This window comes from Camelus ferus, chromosome 22 (assembly GCF_009834535.1).
Source record: "Camelus ferus isolate YT-003-E chromosome 22, BCGSAC_Cfer_1.0, whole genome shotgun sequence".
NCBI classification, from domain to species: Eukaryota; Metazoa; Chordata; class Mammalia; order Artiodactyla; family Camelidae; genus Camelus; species Camelus ferus.
Genome location: NC_045717.1, coordinates 24,855,479 through 24,874,294, shown reverse-complemented (window position 1 = coordinate 24,874,294; position 18,816 = coordinate 24,855,479). Strand labels below are relative to the sequence as shown.

General features: G+C 56.9%; 1 protein-coding gene across 1 annotated transcript in view; it reads right to left on the bottom strand.

Moving 5' to 3' along the window:
• The window catches only part of ZFR2 (zinc finger RNA binding protein 2), a 39,472-nt gene that overhangs the window by 8,455 nt on the left and 12,201 nt on the right, over window positions 1-18,816 (bottom strand). The window contains exons 2-13 of the mRNA XM_032465937.1: window positions 12,862-13,096; window positions 11,781-11,895; window positions 11,094-11,315; window positions 10,915-10,970; window positions 10,617-10,850; window positions 8,058-8,240; window positions 6,133-6,322; window positions 4,761-4,921; window positions 3,817-3,936; window positions 2,521-2,660; window positions 2,264-2,396; window positions 1,455-1,645 (exon numbers count right to left, since the gene is read on the bottom strand). Of these exons, the coding sequence (XP_032321828.1) occupies window positions 1,455-1,645; window positions 2,264-2,396; window positions 2,521-2,660; window positions 3,817-3,936; window positions 4,761-4,921; window positions 6,133-6,322; window positions 8,058-8,240; window positions 10,617-10,850; window positions 10,915-10,970; window positions 11,094-11,315; window positions 11,781-11,895; window positions 12,862-13,096 (1,980 nt within the window). The remainder of the gene's footprint in view (window positions 1-1,454; window positions 1,646-2,263; window positions 2,397-2,520; window positions 2,661-3,816; window positions 3,937-4,760; window positions 4,922-6,132; window positions 6,323-8,057; window positions 8,241-10,616; window positions 10,851-10,914; window positions 10,971-11,093; window positions 11,316-11,780; window positions 11,896-12,861; window positions 13,097-18,816) is intronic.

Below are 18,816 nucleotides of genomic sequence, written 5' to 3'. Positions count from 1 at the left end.
TATCGTGTTCCTATTAAAAAACACATTTCCGTAGTGAACAAGACCAAAAGAATAGTGAAAACCCCAAACCACACCTCTGTGTTTTTGAACAATGTCTCGGGCGAAGCATGTAACCTGCCATCAATGTCATGTGAAGGCTTTAAAAAAGTGCAGTCAGTTCTGCTTTCAAGCTGGGTTTGGGGGGAAGCATGGGGCTGGGGAAAGCACAGGCCCCTCTGCCGGCAGCAGGCTCCCGCCCTCACTGCGCGGGCACACGCGTCCGCACAGCGGGGGAGGCCCAGGCAGGGCTTGGGGTCCCCGAGGTGCCCACGTGGACGCCCGGCGCTGACACGTGAGAGGCTGCGTGATGTCGGTGCTGGGAAGCCTCGGGGGGAAAGGGGCTTGGGTCCTCTGCATATTATGTCTGCTTCGCGTCCATACTTCTTTCAAAATAAGGTCAAACAACTGTCAAAACAAAACACGAGCACGAGCACGGGGAGGAAACGGGAGGGAAACCACCAAGGCTGAGTGAGGGGTGTCTCTTCCTCCAGAAGAAGCTGTGCGGAGCCAGGGAGGCTCCTGCGTTCAGCTGGTGACCCTGAGTAGCTCTCGTGCTCTTGTCGGGGAGCAAACACTGTGGCAAAAAGAAGGTACCGACTGGAATGGGCCAGACACAAAGGCCAGGTGCTGCGAGTCCACCGACGTGAACCGCCCGGAGCAGGCCGAGCCACGGAGCGAGGGAGCGGAAGGGTGGGTGCGGGGGGCCGGGCCGGGGCCGGGGAGCTTCACGGGACGCATTTCTGCTTCCAGTGATGAAAAAGTTCTGGAAGTGGACAGCGGTGACGGTTGCACAACCCTGTGAATGGACTTAGTGCTGTAGTATTAAACACATCGAAAATTGGTTGCGATGGCAAATTTCATGTTATGAGCATTTTACCACCAAAAAAATCAAACCCTTAAAAAAGAAAAATAGGCCACCTAGACAGAAGGGACTCGGAAAAGCTAACTAACTCCCTCTCTGATTCTTTAAACCGTGTGACGACTCACGCCCGGCACTGGGACCTGCCCGGCTCCCGGCAGTCGCGGCAGCCGTAAAGATCCACGCGGAGGCTCGGCGGCTCTGGGAGGCGGAGGCCGGTCAGGACCGCTTCTCTCCGTGTTGCAGGTGAGGAGACAGAGGTGGCTGATCCTCTGTCAACTACATTTCTAGATGCGCCTTCGACAGGAAAAGTAACTTCTGGTGTCAGGACAACAGCTCTCACCAGCTGCGACTGGACTCCCTCTGAGCCTTGGGGCTGCAGTTCCGAGCCTCCCTCGGGGAGTTTTCTGCCCAGGGACCCAGAAGGCACGAAGCCACCCGCCTCTGCCCTCCTGGCAGCCACTTCTTGTCTGGACCCAAGCCCTGCCTGGGGGTGAGCAGCCCTGGCTGCCCATAAGTCACCGGGGGCTCTGGACAGGAGGGTGACGTCCATTACCTGTGCTCCCCACCCTGCAGCTCTGGGCCCGCGGAGTCCTCCTGGGCCAGCGTGTCGGACACCAGCTTGAGGGCGCGCTCCGAGTGGGAGACGGCCTTCTGCGCTGCCAGGAGCTCCCCCTCTGAGGGGTAGATGGCGGCGTGCTTGCACATGACGTGCCGGTCGTCACTGGATTCTGGCCGCCTTGTGGGCTGTGGGGAGAGGTCAGGGTGGGCTGAGAGGTCCTGGGGGCCCGGAGGGTGGGGACAGGACAGGCGTCAGCCTGCAGAGGTGTGGGGGCCCCCCAGAGCCAGGCTGGCTCTGGGGCTGCTGGGCAGGCAGCAGCTGGTGAGCCGGGCAGGGGAGTGACAGGGCCCACGGGGGAGGTGAACCAGCAGGGACCCGCAGGCCCCCCATGGGTGCCGGGAGGTCAGGCTGAGTGGGTGGCCAGTTGGCTCCGCAGGTGACATTCTCACATTTCTCAGCCAGAGGCTCCCAAGGCAGCTGGCGGGCCCCGCCCCTCAGCAGGGTGCAACCCGCGGTTCCCATCCCATCCTTCCCGGCCCACCTGGACAGACACTCAAAGGTCCCAAGGGATGTGACCACCGGGGCCGCAGGAAGCGTAAGGGGCTGCTGTGGCTGGAGGTGGAGCTGGGGCTGGGGCTCCTGTATGTGGCCCTCAGGCCCCTCCATCTCCCACCCGTGAGCATCCCTTGGGGTCTTGGTACAAAGACCTGCTCCTCATTCCTGGAGGATTCAGATCCTTCTAGTGAGGGTCAGTGGCTCTGTGACAGGAGGCCTTCAGGCACCAAGACAAGACCACCACCCACCAGAGGCTTGGCTGCGGGCGTGCCCGGCCTGCTCCTGAGGAGAAGCAGGTGCTGAGGGGGTGGCGAGCGAGCGGAGTGCGCATCCTGGACCTGTGGCTCCTCTTCCAGCCGCCTCTTGCACAAGTCATAGCGCCTGCCGGGACGAGAGGGACGAGGAGCCGTGGCAGCCGCAGGACCCCTGGGCCTGTCACGTGGGAGACGCGCAGCCTCCCGCGAGGCCCCGGCTGAGCGAGGCCCGCGGGCTGGGGAGGCCGCACCTCATCTCGCTGTGCCAGCGCCGCAGCTCCCCCAGCCGCCGCTTGGTCAGCTGCCGCTGCTTCCTCAGCCTCTCCTCCAGGAGCTTCCGGACCCTGGCGCTGGGCTTGTCGGCAATGGGGAGATCAGGGTCCACTTTTTTCTGGAAAGATCAGGGACCTTCATTCAGACGAGAATGCTGGGTGAGCCTTGGGGCCTGGGGAGCCCCCACCACCAACACCCTCTTGCAGGGTTTAGACAGTGGAGAGCTCCAGTCCCCAGAGTCTCAACACTCTTTGTCCCCAAAGGCCATGGCGGGAAAGGGGGCCACCTCGGGGAACAAAATGACAACTGACTCGCAGAGCCACAGGTGTGACGTCCACCCACAGTACACCCAGCTGTCCACGTGTCTGACAGAGGAGCAGAGGAAGAAGACGCGGGGATAGCGCAAAGCGACCGCCATCAGTGATCGCGGGTGTTCACCGAGGATTCACTGGAAATGCTCGTCCCCAACAGAGGAATTCAGGGAAATACAACAGAATGGAATCTGGCAAGGCATATTCTAAACAGCATCGCTAATTCACTCATTGGGCTTCTTTCTTTTAGCACTTAATTTCATCACTCAGAGAGTATAGTGTTGTCTAAGGATTATCTACTGGTGGAAACAACACAAGTGTCCTTTGGTGGGTGAAACAGATACACACCACATGTCCCTCCACACATGGGAGCATCGCTCAGCCGTGACCAGGAGAGCAGCCCTGACACCCGCTGTCACGTGGACGGACCCTGAGAGCACGGTGCTCAGTGAGAGAAGCAGACACAGAGGGACACACAGTGTGTGATCCGTGGATGTGGGGCGTCCAGAACAGGCCAGTCCACAGACACAGGGACGGGGTTCCTGGTTGTCAGCGGCTGGGGGAGGGGAAGGGAGTGACTACTAAAGAGGATGGCGTTTGTTTTTGGGGTGATAGAATGCACACTCTGATGAATGTAGTAGAAGCCACTTTAGATGGTGAATTGTGTGGCGTGTGAATAACATCTCAACAAGGCCGCTGAGAGCAGGAAGTGCCCAGAGGCCTTGTTTATCCCAAGGAGAGTGCGGTGTGTGCTGTGCACACGAGTGCTTGAGGCCCAACAGGCACGTGAGTGTAAACGCACACCTGTGGACACGTGTCCTCCAGCAAACCCGCGGGGGAGAGGCCTCATGAGGGCCCCTCTGTGAGCCCGTGGTGCTGAAAGGCCCAGGGGTTCAGACTCCCAGAGGCAAAAGGTGTGTCTTGAGACGTGAGCCAAGGAAAGCGCAGACACCCCAAGCCCACCTTGTACTGCAGCCGGTGCCGCCGCCCCCTCACGTGCATGTCCCTGGCGTTGGCGTCATTGAAGCTGCACTCACACAGTTTGCAGTGGAACCGGATCACTCTGCCTTCCTCGTTGCACACCTGGGACACAGGGCTCGGCTGAGTGCTGCCCGAGCCCCCCACCTGGCGGGTCTGGGCCCACCGGGGGGCCTCCTTCCCCTGAGGGCCTTGCAGGCCTCGTGCTGGCTTCCTGTCTGCTTTAGGCACTCAGAGGAGCTGCACTTCACCAGCGGGCCCTCCCAGGCCCAGGTACCCCGCGGCCACCACTGCCCGGCCCGGCCCTGCTGCCCTGCCCTGCCGAGCTCCCTCTTCCCGTCCTGATCTCGGTTTCCTGCGGCTTCTCTGCACTTTATCCCCTTGACTATCAGATGGCGGGGTCTCCGGCAGCAGGAAGACTGCCTGATGTGGTGACTTTGCAGGGGACAAAAACAGAAGGTGCTGAGTCAGTTGAACAAGAGCACAAATGTGGGGGCAGAAGAAATGCCCACACGCACGTCCCTGGAGGCGCGGGACGGGCTGCGACCCTGAGCTCCACAAGGCAACAGGCATCCGGGAGGCGCTGTGTGGGGCACACGCTGGCTCCTGTGCCTGAGGATGGCGTGTCTGTGGGGTACCCAGGGCATGGATCCCTCCTTCCCGCAGGACAAGGGGCCGCCCCATGGCCGGAGATGCCTCTGCCTGCCTTGAACCTTTCTTCTAAGACCTGAAGCCCAGCGCCAGGCCTTACAGTGAGACCCCTGCGGTGTTTTGGCTCACTGAGGTCTGCCCGGGGCAGGGTACAAATCTCAGGGGAACAACTGGGACAGGGCTTCAAGGCCTGACCCCCACCAGGCCCTTGTCCACCAGAGCCGGGGTGGAGCTGGGAGAGCTGGTGGAGTGACACACATTGTCTCCAGCAGAGTTACCTCCTCCACGTAGCCTGGGCCCACCGGCTGTGCACCACTGCAGCTTCCAGAAGCTTCTGCAGGGCCCCCGCAGGCAGGCGGTTCTCCGGGCCGCTCTGATCTGGGGTGTGCCAGCTTCCCCTCCAGGGGTCTGCGGTCTGCTGCCTGCAGCGCAGGAGGCCCTGGAAGGGAGGACAGTGTTACTGATAACTCGCCCCAGCCAGAAACCACAGCTGGCTCCCGGTCCACCAGCATGAGGGTAGGGCGCAACACCACCAGGTCTCCCGCTGCCCCCTCACCCCCTCGTGACATCAGCCAGCGGGCTCCATGGCCCTGTGAGACCCTTTCCCACCAGCCTGGGTCACGACAGGGAGAGCGAGGCCCTCACGGCCCTCGGGGCCAAGGTGGATGTGGCCACAGGAAGGCTGGGGTGGCAGGCCCTTTGCTGAGGACCCCCTAACAGTGCACAGTCTGCAGCCCTTATTAACCGACCGTGGAACCCCAGGTGGGCCAGGGTCATGTTCAACCTAGCCCCATTAGGCAAGTTCACTGAGCCTTGGCAGGGAGACATTTCTTTGTCACCAAAACTGCTTTATGATTTGATCTTAAACATCATGTTCTGTTCAAAACGCAGTACTGCCGAGGCTCAGAATAAAATAAGTCTCCCCCTCTCCCCTGCAAAGTGGCGGAGAGCAGAGACTGGCCCACAGACTCGCATTCCAATCCCACTTCCGCTGCTCACCGGGGCCTCGGGGCCAGCTGCTTCACCTCACCTCTCCCCGGGTCTCCATCTATCAAGGGACTAATGACAAATCTAAGAAGCCGCAAAGGGTAAGTCGGGCACCACACGTGAAGCCATGGGTGAAGCGGGCGCCTGACTTATAAGCCGCATAACCCACTCAGCACACGTCCCTCGGCAGCCATGACGCCCCTGTGGTCACAGCAGAGGCGTGTGACTCACACCGGAGAAGGCAGGGCTAGGGAAGGGGCTGCGAGGAGCCTGCCTTAATTCCCCGGTGCCCACGTGACTCATCAGAGCACGGGGTGTGAGGGGGCTGCTTCCAGCATGTGGGGTTCTCCATGCCTGGGGCAGGGCTTCTGGAGCATGGCTAGCACCCCGGCTCCGTCCCAAGCTTCAGGAGAAGAAATGGAAGCTGCTGTTCCACTGGTTCTGCCAAGACTTCCCGGCGCGGACAGGGCAGCGGGGTGCACCCTGCCACACGGGGATCTGGGAGAGAACAGTGTTCCGCCCACCGTCCCCGCCCGCATTCACGGGTCGTGCCTCCCAGAACTGACGACCATACACACAGTCACTGGACAATCCCGTCTCTGAAGCTCAAACTGGCTGAGTGGAGGGGGAGGAGGGGACGGACTGTGAAGCAGAGACACATACCTTCGTGGGAGGCCTTCGAGGCCACAGTTCTCTTGGCGGGCGTTGGCTGGCTTGGGGCGCACACTCCAGGGCCAGCAGGGGCCGCGGGAGGGCTCTCGGTGGCGCAGGTGGCTGGGGCCGAGCTGGCGCTCCCTGGAGCCGGTGCTGTGGTGGGAATGGGCTTCCCCAATTTGGTGTGCAGCTTGAAGACCTGGAACAGACCAGGCCCTCGTCAGGGCCCCTTCAGGCCCGACCAGCCTTCCCCCAGGGCGGGAAGTGCACCTGGCTGGGTGCAGGGGAGCTGGCAGCCTGTGGAAGCGCGGGCAGCGGTCCCATCCCAGCCCCCTGGACCCTCTCCCGTCCCCAGCTCCCACTTAAGTCCCTTTGCTCTCTGGGGTGTCGATCCCGGGAGGGCCCTCCTGAGCTGTCTCCTGCTTCTAGGCCATTAGTGCGGGTGACGGACCTGTAGAGCTTGGACACTTCTGCTGGCTTACGGGGAACCCCTTCCTCCGAACTCCACCGACTGGGGCTGAAAAGCAGGGCTTTTTCAAGCACCCAAGTACCAGCCTAGTAGCAGCCCCAGGGAGAGCTGACGCACGTGCAGATGAATGTGTGGACAGGGGCGGCCTGCTAAGATGTGCCCGTGTACACATCCGCAGCTGGTGTCCACATTCTATACACATGCGTGTACATGCCCATGGACACATCCACGTTCTATGGGAACGCATACACACGCCCATGTCCACAGATTCACCTAGGATACGGTCACTACCCTCTCGGCATGCCCCCTCCCCGCCCCCGCCAAAGGCACTTCACTGCAAAAGCTCCTGGCTGGAAAGGACTGTTCCCCTGCCCTCAGAGTCTGCACCGATGGCACCAAAGACCATCTCAGACACGTTCTCAGGCTCAAAGTCTCTGACACTCACGGCTCAAACCTGCGTCCTGACCCCAGAACAAGTGCTGGCCTGGGAGCCCTGACACCTGTAGCCCACCTGGCCTGGGTGCCACCTCTCCCACCTGCACCCCTGCTACCGCCAGGCCAGTGTGTCCCCTTCTCCACGCCTCACTGCTCCTTCTTGGTGGGGTGTGTGGGTTCGCTCCGACATTCAAGAGCCTGTCCTCGCCGGGCCAGCGAAGGAGGCCTTGATGAGTTGGGGGAGAAGGCAGGTCCCCAGGTGGGTGCTCAGGGAGGCCCAGCCTGCAGCGGGGGCTGAAGGGGGACAGGGTGGGCTGGGGCAGCTGGATGAGGTTCTGTGGACGGGGCAGAGTGCAGTGGCCACGGAACAAGGGCCTTCCTAATCCTCTCGCTCTTAACTGCTCGGCTCAGCAGGAAGCAGGCACCCCATTCCTCCTGTCTTCAACACACACCCTTAAGGTAAGCATCACCTTGCAGGTTCACAACAGCATCTGGGGGAGGTTCGCTGCTTTCCAAAAGGCACCACTGGACCACAGGAAGAGCACACAGGGAGGGCCCTCCCTCCTCTCAGGTGGGAGGGCCCATTCATTTCCCCATAACACGACATACTACAGGCATTTTTAAGCCCACAGGAGAATATAGGTATTAAAATAGTAATAAATATAAAAACACTGAAATTAAATAATTTAATATTAATTAAAACTTGGATATTAAAATATTATAACTTACTAATTTATTTTTAAAAAAAATAAAGACCCCCCCAAATGGAATACACCATTTCATCTTATCAACAGGCAGACTCTGGTTCATATAAACATACAGACACACGCGAGGCCAAGAACAGGTCTCTCTGGGGTCTGGGCACGAGCTGCCCTGCTGTCTGCTTCTGTTCAGGACCAGGTATGACTTTTATAACTGTAAGAAGGGGTTTGGCTTCTGAGGAAGGAGCACATACGGGCCCGCAGGGAAAGCTCCCTCTCGTGGGTGGCTGTCCCCCAAGGTCATCGGATGCCCCGCGCAGGGCTCCTACCTTCTGGTGCTTGGCCCCCCGCATGTGGGCGGCATAGGCCTCCGCTCCGGTGCAGGACACAGCACACAGGTCGCAGTGCAGCTGCGCCTGCACCCCTCGCGGGCTGCCGTTGGGCTGGACGCCCATCTTCTGAGCCGCCTCTTTCTTTTTGTGCTTCTGCCCTTCCAGGTGCTCACGGTAGGTCTGCCGGCAGAGAGCGAGGGCAGCCTGAGGGGTGTGTGTGCCTACTGGGCACCGTGCCATCCCCACAATTCTCGGGGGCCTGACGTCCCCACCCCTCCATTCGCAGGCCTCCAAGAGTTGTGTGTGCCGCCGCTTAGAGCCCAGTCAACAGAAGACTCAAAAACTCAGGCTAAAGACATAGGTTTCTTTGTCTTTTTTTTTCTTTTGGTTCTAAAACTCAATGTGTTTCTTAAGTAAGCATCTTCAGAGGATCACATATTTAGTTTGGGGGGCTGCTTAAAAGAATATTCCGGCTTTTCAGAATCTGACCTCAGAAAGCAAGCAAGGACGCGTGCTATGGAAGGATGCGGCGCCCATGTCCCTGCTAGAGCACCACGAAGAAGCCCGCGAGGGGCCGCCGCCCGGGCCCGGCTTCCCGCCTGCTGCGCCCTAGAGGCCTGGCGCCTCTGGCAAATGACTGAGCCCTCGCATGGCGTCCCAGATTCGTTCTCTTGGAACTCTTACAGCGGGGCAAAGTGGGCTGCTGCCCCAGCACCCTCTAGCACGCCAAGAGTCAACGTCCCACAGCACAGAGACAACTCTGGAAAACATACAAGGACCTGGTGACGTTAGCTGGTTCTGGGGCGGGAAAGATGCAGGGGCAGGAGTGGGAGGGGTGCTCTCGGAACATAGGAATCTGTTTTTATCTAAGCCATAGAACACACACACACACACACACTCACACACATCATGGTAAAGCCTGTGGACACAGACGAGTCTGGAAGGATATATGCCAAGACGCCAACAGTAAGCTCCTCGCCGCCTTGTGCACATGCGGTACTAGTTAAGCACGGGGCGACGACAGCTGGGTCTGACCTCTGTCCCCATCACCACAACAGGTCTGAGCTCTGCAGCTTACTGACCCTCTCGGGGCACAGCCTTCACCCCCACGCGGAGGTGGTAAGGACGGGTTAGAAGGATGAGACTACCTGCAGAAACACTTCGCAGAGTCTGAACTCACAGAAAGAGCAAATGTTCGCCATTTATGTCATCCTGCTGCCAGACTCGCCACCATAAACCCAGATCAGATGTGGAATGAGAGAAAACCCGGAGCAGTGTTAGAAAGAGGCCCACCTGGTGCCCCGCGGTCCCTAAAGCTGGAGGCCACCCTCATGGCCCTCCACTTGCTGGCACTGAGACCACTCAGCCAGCCATGCCGTCCTCGACTCAGAGACTGGCCTTCAGAGAGGAGGCAGAAGTGCTCCCCGGCCATAGGGAGGCCACACCGACCAGGTCCTCCCAGATGCTGAGGGAGGCCATATGTGGCTGCTTCCACGTTAACCGTGTCTGAGGCAGCGTTGGGTTGGGGGCAGGAGAGGCGAGTGGAAAGGGCGGCACGGGGACCCTGCGGTGCTGGGAAGGACAGGAGCTGATGCTATGCAGGCAAACTCGGTCCCAAGGGGAGACGGAGGCTCAGAGAGACCGAGACACCTGCCCGGGTGATGGCCACGCACCTATGCTCCGTCCCACCCCACGTCCGCAGGGAGTGTCACACACTCAACACGATGCCACAAGGAGTCCAGAATCACAGGAGCAGACCTTGTATTTGACCTGTGAGAGGAACCAAGAATCCCCACGACGCAGGATAAAAATCACACGAGAAAGAAAGAAAGAGGGGAACAGGGAAAACCAACCTCTTGCCAAGAGTGAGTGTCATGTAGCGGAAGCAAGCACCTGGAGGGGCTCTGGCGGGCACTCTGAGAAGGGCCAGCGGCCGGGGGTCTGGGCTGGTGCTGGACGCCGCGGCCCAGCCCTGAGCGCGGGCTGCCTGGCCCTCGTCCCCCAGCTGGAGAGGTCAGGGCTGGGTGAGGGGTTGGGGCTCCCACACAGCTATCTCTGTAGCTGCGATGTGGAGTCTGCTCGTGCCTCCATGGCACCAGCTTTCTCTCAGAGTATTAAAGACAAGACAAAATCCACATGTGGTGTTTTGTGGTCTTCGCAGGGAGTGAGCTGGGAAGGTCCTTTGCTGACAGCAGCACACGCACATGCACAAGATGCTCTTACCCGCCTGCAGCCCTGCCTACACCGCCCTGCGTTGTGACTAGCCTCGGGGAGGGGCACAGACCACGCCCCAGGGCTGCCAAGCACCTCAGGGTACAAGGCCTTGCTTCTGCGGCCAACAGTCAGCTCTGTGCCTGCTCCTATGTCTTCCACAAGAACACCAAACACCCTTAAGGTAATCCTGATGTGCACCTGGCATCGCAAGTTTACTAACAGGCCTCTTTTGGGCTGGCAACGACCCTGACCTCTGGCCGGCCACAGGGGACAAGGGAGGGCTCTCCTAGCTGTGGGGGCAGGGAGATTCAGGGCCTGCCCAGCAAGGGGTGGGGGGCTGACCTGGGGACCAGCACAGCTGATCTTGCAGATGTCACAGTAGTGAAGTGGGGGCTGCTTGGGACCACCCCTGGGTTTCAGCAGCCTAGTGGGAACTGATAGATTTTCGGCGAAGCTGTCGGCAGAACCAGCACTGGGACTGCTTCCTGAGCCACCCCATGGGGACAAGTCCACAGGCTTTGGGAGTAGGGGGTGCTGCTCGGGGGGTGGCGGCGGCGGTGGTGGTAGTGGTGGCGGCGGCGGCGGCTGGGGGGGGCCCCAGGGCAGGCAGGGGCTGCATCTGGGAGGGGAACGGTGGAGGGTAGTAAGGACTGGCTGCTGAGAACGAGGACACGTTGTAGCTCAGGTAGCTTGGTCCTAAGAAACAGAGAGAAAAATGAGAGGGAGAGATGGGTTGGTTTCAAGGGCCTCGTTTATTTCGGCAGCAAATAGAGGCACAGCCTGGGCCTGCATGCGCGTGGGGGCAGCCTGCTGTCTCACCAGTGTACAGGGCGGAGGCCGGGCTGAATGAGGGCGAGGACAGGCTGTAGGAAGGCAGGGTGGAGACAGAGGCAGCCTCAGGCTGAGCGCTGCTGCTCGCCGGGGGGCAGGTGTAGCCGAAGGCTGCGGTGCTGGCTGGCTGCCCGGCCTCAGCGGAGGGTGCCTGCGGCAGGGGCTGCACTTGGCCGTACCCACCACCACCACCACAGGCTCCTTGGGTTCCTGGAGAGCAAGCACAGCCTCTGCAGAGCCGGCCCTGTGGCCCCGGGCCCAGGCAGCAGAGAGCCAGAGCCACACTCCCTGGGACCAGGACCGCCAGCTGCTGGGAGCCTGCCCGGCCTGGTACGCGTGGCCGCGAAGCCTGGGTGTCTGAGCCACAGCTGGAGGCTGGAGCCCTGGGCTCTTCCATCTCTAAAATCCAAGTCCTCAGCAGAACCTGCTTCCTTCCATCCTGGGAAGGTTTCCTTAGAAAAAACTTCCAGCCTGCCTCAGTCTCCCCTTCTCTCTCTCACACACAGGCCCGCTGACTAGTGGAGACTTCAGGCCGGCGATCTGACGGGACAGCCCCGAGACCCACACTATTTCTGCAACTCCTGTGAATATGGAGTGTCTGAAACGTGACTTGACTGTGGTTCCTCCCGTGTAAGCGAAGCCCCCTGCTCCCGCCCCACCCCTGCAGAGACCCACCTGGAGGGCAGAGCGTGGCGGTGGCAGGGAGTGGAGGCTGGCCAGCAGCACGTGGCGGGTACTGTTTGTTCTCATAGCCACTGGCATCTGTTGATGGTCCATAGCTGTAGCTGTCCTGAGAGAGCGTTTCCGTGGGGGACACAGAGCAGAGAGAAGGGCGCTCAGGATAGGGTGAGGCACCCTCGCTCGCTACCCCCAGTCCCCGTGTGGCCCACATCCACCTGATTCCCAAGCTCCTGCTCTGCACCAGCCCTGTTTCAGGACCTGGGGATGCAGTGACCATGGAGGTGGACGTGGCCAGCTCTCATGGAAGTGACCGCAGCATCTGGGAGCAAAAGTGCTCGAGGAACGTCCAACAGGACAAGGGCCGCTGGTGACGGCTCGGAGGAGGAGGAGTGACAAGGAGACAGGTGTGCGGAGACTCGGGGACAGGGCTCCTGGCAGATGTCGGCAGGGTTCAGAAGCCCCGGTGGGAATCAGATGGGGGGCTTGCAGGAGCCCCAGAAGGTGGTAGGAGCAGGGGACTGCTGAGCACAGCAGCAACCATCAGGAAAGGAGCTGGGAGGGCAGGTGGGGCCAGGGGTGTGGGAAGGGTCCGGGGCAGCAGGGAGCATGGCTGGATTTTGGTTCACAGCGGGGTTGAGCCGTTGGGTGGACTACATGGAAGTGAGGATGGAAGCACAGAGGCCAGGAGAAGGCCCTGGGCGCAGGGTCGGAGCTGGGTCTGGAGAAGTTCTGGAGGCCCTGGGGAAGCAAAGGGGAGGGAGGGGGCAGAGCCAAATGGCTGCGTGCTTGGCTGACCAGCAGCCTGTGGTACCATTTGCTGACCCAATCAGCAACAAGCTGCCTCAGGGGGGTTGGACCAGTGTGGGACGCCTTGGCGATTCCCAGTGGAAACCCAGCAGCCGGATCTGTGGGCCTGGAGCCCAGAGTCAGGACGGCGGCACTGTCAGCAGTGACACGGACAAGTCTGACCCCCGTCACCTCCACCAGCACGGGTCCCAGACTATCTGCCTCCACGCAAGCTTGTCCAATTTTCAAGGGAGGACCAGTGCCAGGCAGAGAAAGTCCGGGCTGATACCTGGTAGGAGGGAGCTGTGGAGGGTGCCGGTGCAGGCTCCTGGGGCTGGCTGCTGTAACCGAGGTCCTGGCCGGAGTAGGGCTGGTACCCACTGTAACCCGTCGGAGTGACGGGCCTGGATGGCTGGGTGGCCTCAGGAAACGTCGGGGTCAGAGCGGGGCCCAGGCCAGGAGCAGACGGTGTGGCGAAGCTGGCTCCAGCAGCCAGGAGGGGAAAAGCCGTTGGAGGCTGGGCGCTAAAACCACAGATCAACACAGAACCCCGGCAGCATTAGATCCCGTCCTCCGAGAACCTGCATCGGGCATGTGAATGCCACCTGACCCTGGACTCCAGCTGCTTGGATGCCGCCAGCCACACGGCACTGCCTGTAACACTAACACTGGCCTTTCTGTGAGCACAGGTGCCAATGGAAGCGCTTTTCACAAGTTAACACAATCCTGTAGCGACTCTGAGGCCGAGGCCATCCTTGTCTCCGTTTTCACAGTTGAGGAAAATCATGGAAGGTCGGTTGACGTTACACTGAAAACTCTTTACCTCCGAGAACCAGCTCTTACTGGCGGATTGCCCTGGGAAGCCCAGAGCTGAGGCCTTTCATCAGCCTCACCTCATTCCCAGCTTCCTGCCCTCAGAGAAGGCGCCGCTGGCTGGCTGGCTGGCCGTCTGTTGGTCTGTCCCCACTGTCTGGATGAGGATACTCTCTGAGGACAGGTGACCTCAGTCAAGTGCTTGATTCAGACCCAGATCTTTCTGATGCCTGTGCTCCTTGCTCTGCTAAATATCTATCACCCAGTAGAGAGTCCTCAAATTCAAAAGCCCATTTGTTGGGGAAGAGTATCAGCAAAAATTTTAACCCAACACCAATAAGGATCATATAAGAAAGTTCCCACACCCTCCTACACTGTTGGTGGGAATGTAAACTGGTGCACCTCCATGGAGAACAGTACACAGGATCCTTAAAAAAACTAAAAACAGAGGTACCATACGGTCCAGCAAGCCAGCCCATATCCAGAAAAGATAAAAACTCGAATTCAAAAAGATACATGCACCCCAGTGTTCATAGTAGCACCATTTTCAATAGCCAAGATATGGAAGAAACCTAAGTGTCCACCAACAAACAAATGGATTAAGATGTGTATATACACAATGGACTATTACTCAGCCATAAAAAAAGAATGAAATCTTGCCATTTGCAGCAACGTGGAGGGACCAAGAGAAGATTATACTAAGTGAAGTAAGTCAGAGAAAGACAAATATTATATGCTATCACTTATATGTAGAATCTAAAAATAATACAAATGAAATTATTTACAAAACAAACAGACTCACAGACATAGAAAACAAACGTATGGTCATCAAAGTGGAAGGGTGCGGGAGGGATAAATTAAGAGTATGGGATTAGCAGATACACACTACTGTATATAAAACAGCACCGATATAGAACATTCAGATCACCGCAGGAAGGCCTACAGGGCAGCGCTGCGTTAGAAGTCACCGTGCATCACACACACACACACACACACACTCTTTCATCTATTAAGCGCACGAGTGCCTCCATCCCCGTTAACTTTGTGACTAAGACTGTTCAGGCCCTGGAGAGACCCTTCTACCCATCTCTTGCTCTATGATGTGGAAGCAAAATGTGGTATCCATACACACTGGGAGTATATTCAACCTTAAAAAGGAAGGAAATTCTGACACCTGCTGTAACATGGATAGACCTTGAGGTGAAATAATGCAGACACGAAAGGACAGATACTGTCTGATTTCACTTGTAGGAGGTCCCTAGAGGAGTCAAATCCATAGAAACAGGAAGCAGACGGTGGGGCCGGGGCTGGGGGAGGGGACGGGGAGTGAGTGTTTCATGGCGACAGAGTTGCAGTTTGGGAAGATGAGAAAGCTCTGGAGATGATGCGGAGATGGTTGCACGAACGTGTGAGTGTGCGTAACGCCACCGCGCTGTGCATTTAACCATGGGTTAAACAGTAAATTTTGTTGCATATTATTTTACTACAATAAAAAGAAAAAAGCCCTTGTACCCACTAGCACTCACTCCCCATCTCTACCCATCTATTTTGCCTTTTAATGTTAATAGAAATTTCTGAATATTTTAGGAAAATAACTTTTTAGAAACATGAAAAATGACATTGATTTTTCAATGTTTCATGTTGAATTAGCATTTTTTCATGAAAGTATATTTACCTTTTGTACACTTTTTAGCTGCACCTTACAGCCGAACCCTTTAGCTCAGCCTTTCTCAATCGGGGGTCCAACAGAGAATGTAAATGTGCCCAGGCATCCAGTAGGTAATGAACTCATGGCTCCCTGAGGCACCGGGCAGGGTGCTGGCTGTGGTCCCCCACCGGGAGCCTCAGTCTCTGCAGTCCCCTTCTATGTTCTGCAGTTCCAAGGCTGATCCCTGCTTGGGAAAGGGGCCATCCTGGTTTGCCAGGGCTGCTTTTGCCAAGTCCCATAGGCTTGGTGGCTCAAAAAAGAGATATTTATCCTCTCACAGTCTGGAGGCTGGACATCCAAGTTCAAGGTGTTGGCAGGGTGAGTTCCCTCTGAGGCCTCCTTCCTGGGCTTGCAGACGGCCGTCTTCTCCCCGTGTCCTCACATGGCCTCCCCTCTGTGCGTGTCTGTGTCCTGATCTCCTCTTCTTACAAGGACACCAGTCACATTGGATCAGGGCCACCTTAATACCTCATTTACCTTAATTATCTCTTTAAAGATCCTGTCTCCCACAGTCACATTCTTTAGTTAGCACTAAAATCCTAAGTCCCAATACCTAAACCCAAATACGAATTTTAGGGGGACACAAGTCAGCACATGACAGCTGCTTCAGGTCGTTACTGTAACAAACTCAAATGACATGAAAATCTTGATTACACAAACATCATTCATGCCGAAATAAAGGCACCTAAAATATATCTTACATAATCATTTATGAATTAGTATGTTTTTATTTTATTTAAGACATCCAAACATCATCAGCCCATTCAACAGAATGTCCAGACACATACAGTCAAGTTCAGTCACCTTTGATGTTTTGACAAGTGTAAACCGAGCGTCACTCTTTTTGTCCTTCTTGGTCGTTAGGAAGGTGAATCTGTTGCGGCAGGTGGGACAGAACGTGCTGCATTCAGCTTTTTGCCAGCTTGGTCTATGAGGCCTGTATTTTAGCCATGATGCGCGGGTTTCCATTTGTACTTTTGCCCCGGGCCTCTCAAACTGTAAAGGATATTCATTTGCTTGACTACATCATAGTTCATTTGCCTATTTTACTATTGGTAGATATTTATATTGTGTATCAGTTATCTATTGCAGAGTTAAAAATTAGCCCCAATGAATGTCAGTTGGTACAGCCACTATGGAAAACAGTATGAAAGTTCCTCAAAAAATTAAAAATAGAACTACCATATGATCCAGAAATTCCACTTCTGGGTATTTTTCTGAAGAAAACGAAAACACTGATTTGAAAATGCACCACCATGTTCATCACAGCATTACTTATAATAGGCAAGATACGGAGGCAGCCTAAGTGCCCATCGATACAGGAGTAAGGATGACGTGGAACACACACACACACACACACACACACGAATGAACGTACACACACAACAGACATAAAAAAGAATGAAATTTTGCCATTTGTGACAACACGGACAGACCTGCCGCGTATCATGCTGAGAGAAATAAGTCAGACAGAGACAGACAGACACCACATGATCTCCCTTATATGTAGAATCTAAAAAACAAAACAAGTGAACAAAGAAAACAAAACAGAAACAGACTCATAGATACAGACAACAAACTCGGGGCTGCCAGGAGGGAGGGGGGTGGGAGGACAAGTGAAAGAGGAGAGGGAAATTAAGAGGCACAAACTTCCGGTCATTAAGTCAGTCAGTTGTGGGGATGTAATAACACACAGCATGGAGAACACAGTCAGTAATACTGCAACAACTTTGTGTGGTGGCAGATGATAACCAGACTTACCATGGTGATCATTCTGTAATGTATAAAAATATCAAATCACTAGGTTATACTGGTAGAATATAAGCCAATTATACTTCAGTTAAAAAATTTACTCCCAATGATGTGGCTTCAAACTATAATAAATATTTAGCATCTTCAGTTCCTGTGGGTCAGAACCTTGGGAGTGGCATGGGTTGGCTCTGGCTCAGGGTCTTTATGAGGTCGCCAGTAAGAAGGCAGCTGGGGCGGCATCATCTGAAGGCTCCGCTGGGGTAGTGGGCTCTGCTTCCAGGACGGCTCCTTTCCATGGTTGGCAACTTGGTGCTAGTTGTTGGCTGGAGGCCTGTTTCTCCCCGTGTGGGCCTTTCCCAGCGCTGTCAGAGTGTTCTGGCAACTGGCTTCTGCCAGAATGAGAGATGAGGGGGAAGGGCGGGAAGGGGAGGGGATAGGGGGAGGGGAGGGGAGGGGAGGGGAGGGGGAAGAGAGGGGAAGCACCAAGTGGAAGCTGTCCTTGTAACGACCCAGCCTGGGCATCCCATGGCATAGCTTCTGCCATACTCTGTGTTAGAAGTGAACTCCTAAGTACACCCTCAAAGGGAGAGGCTCAGGCCCCATCTTTTGAAGGGAAGAATGAGTTTATTTATGGGAATATTGAATATGAATTCTCAGACTGAATACGGGAATATTTTTAGACCGCCGCACACTGTTTCCATTTTCTACTGCTACATGTGTTCTGTGTACATTCCTTATACGCCTTCTGGTGCCAGCTTCCCCTCACGGCTTCTTGTCCAGCCTGGGACCCACACCACCCACTCCAAACAGGGCACACCTGAGGGGAATAGGGCAGGGATGGCTGCCTTAGATCCATCATGGTTCCCCCTGGAGCTGGGGCCACCTTCTCCGAGGCGCAGAGGCGAGGCGTGGACCCCACTCAGACTGCCCAAGGGAAACAGAAGGGAGGGCTTGGGAGGACAATAAAAGACCACGCCGCTGAAGCCCGGCAAGGGCTGCCCGCCCTGCAGGGGCAGGAGCACCGGAGTCCAAGTGCTCTCTGGCTGAGCCCTGTGGCCTCCGCTGGCAAGAGGCCGCCAGTGCTGCACAGTGGTGCTTCCCTTCTCGCCTGGCTTCCCAGCATGCTGGTGGCCTCCACCTCCAGCAGGGTCTCCCCTCCCAGTCCTGAAGCCCCAGTGCACCAGTGGTGTCAGCTGAGGGCACAGAGGCAAGGGCCTTCTGGGGTGGAAGGTGAATCTCGTCCTCTAGCTGAGGGCCCCGAGGAGGCAGAGATAACCCTCAGGCTGTCTTCACCCACTCCCACAGTGACAAAAGCTGTCTCTGCCTGGTAGGCCCCACCTAGGGAGCCAGTGAGGTGGGTGGTTGTTGAATCGGTGTGGCCCGGAGATCAAATGCTGTGTTCCATCTAGGGCAGGGTTTCTCCTTTGGGGGGTGGGGGGTGGAGTGAGGTTATTTATTTATGGGGGTACCAGGCATTGAACCCAGGACCTCATGCATGCTAAGCAGACGCTCACCACTGAGCTGTCCCTTCCCCTAGGGCAGGGTGACATTTGCGACCTGGCTGTTCTCTGTGGGGGGCCGTCCCGGGCACTGAGGGGTGTGGAGCAGCATCACCGGCCTCCACCCACTCAGTGCCAGGAGCACCTCCAGTCGAGACAACCGCAGATGTCCCCAGACACTGTCCGGTTGAGGACGCTGGTCTAGGACAAGGCAGCAGGCCTTGATGCCCAGGCCACAGATGGACAGTCACAGGCTGGTTTATGCCTGGTCCTGACCCTAATCCAGAAGGTTCACCAGGACACTGCAGGCTACCCTCTGACTCAAGATCATATCCGAGACAGCACGTCTGCGAGTGTAAACTAAGAATCAGGGCATGTGTTTGTTGTATACGACCCTGAGCGGTGATGCTCATGCGCCCCGAGGTTTGAGGATCACTGAGCTAGACCAAAGTGAGGAGCAAAAGGAGAGTCT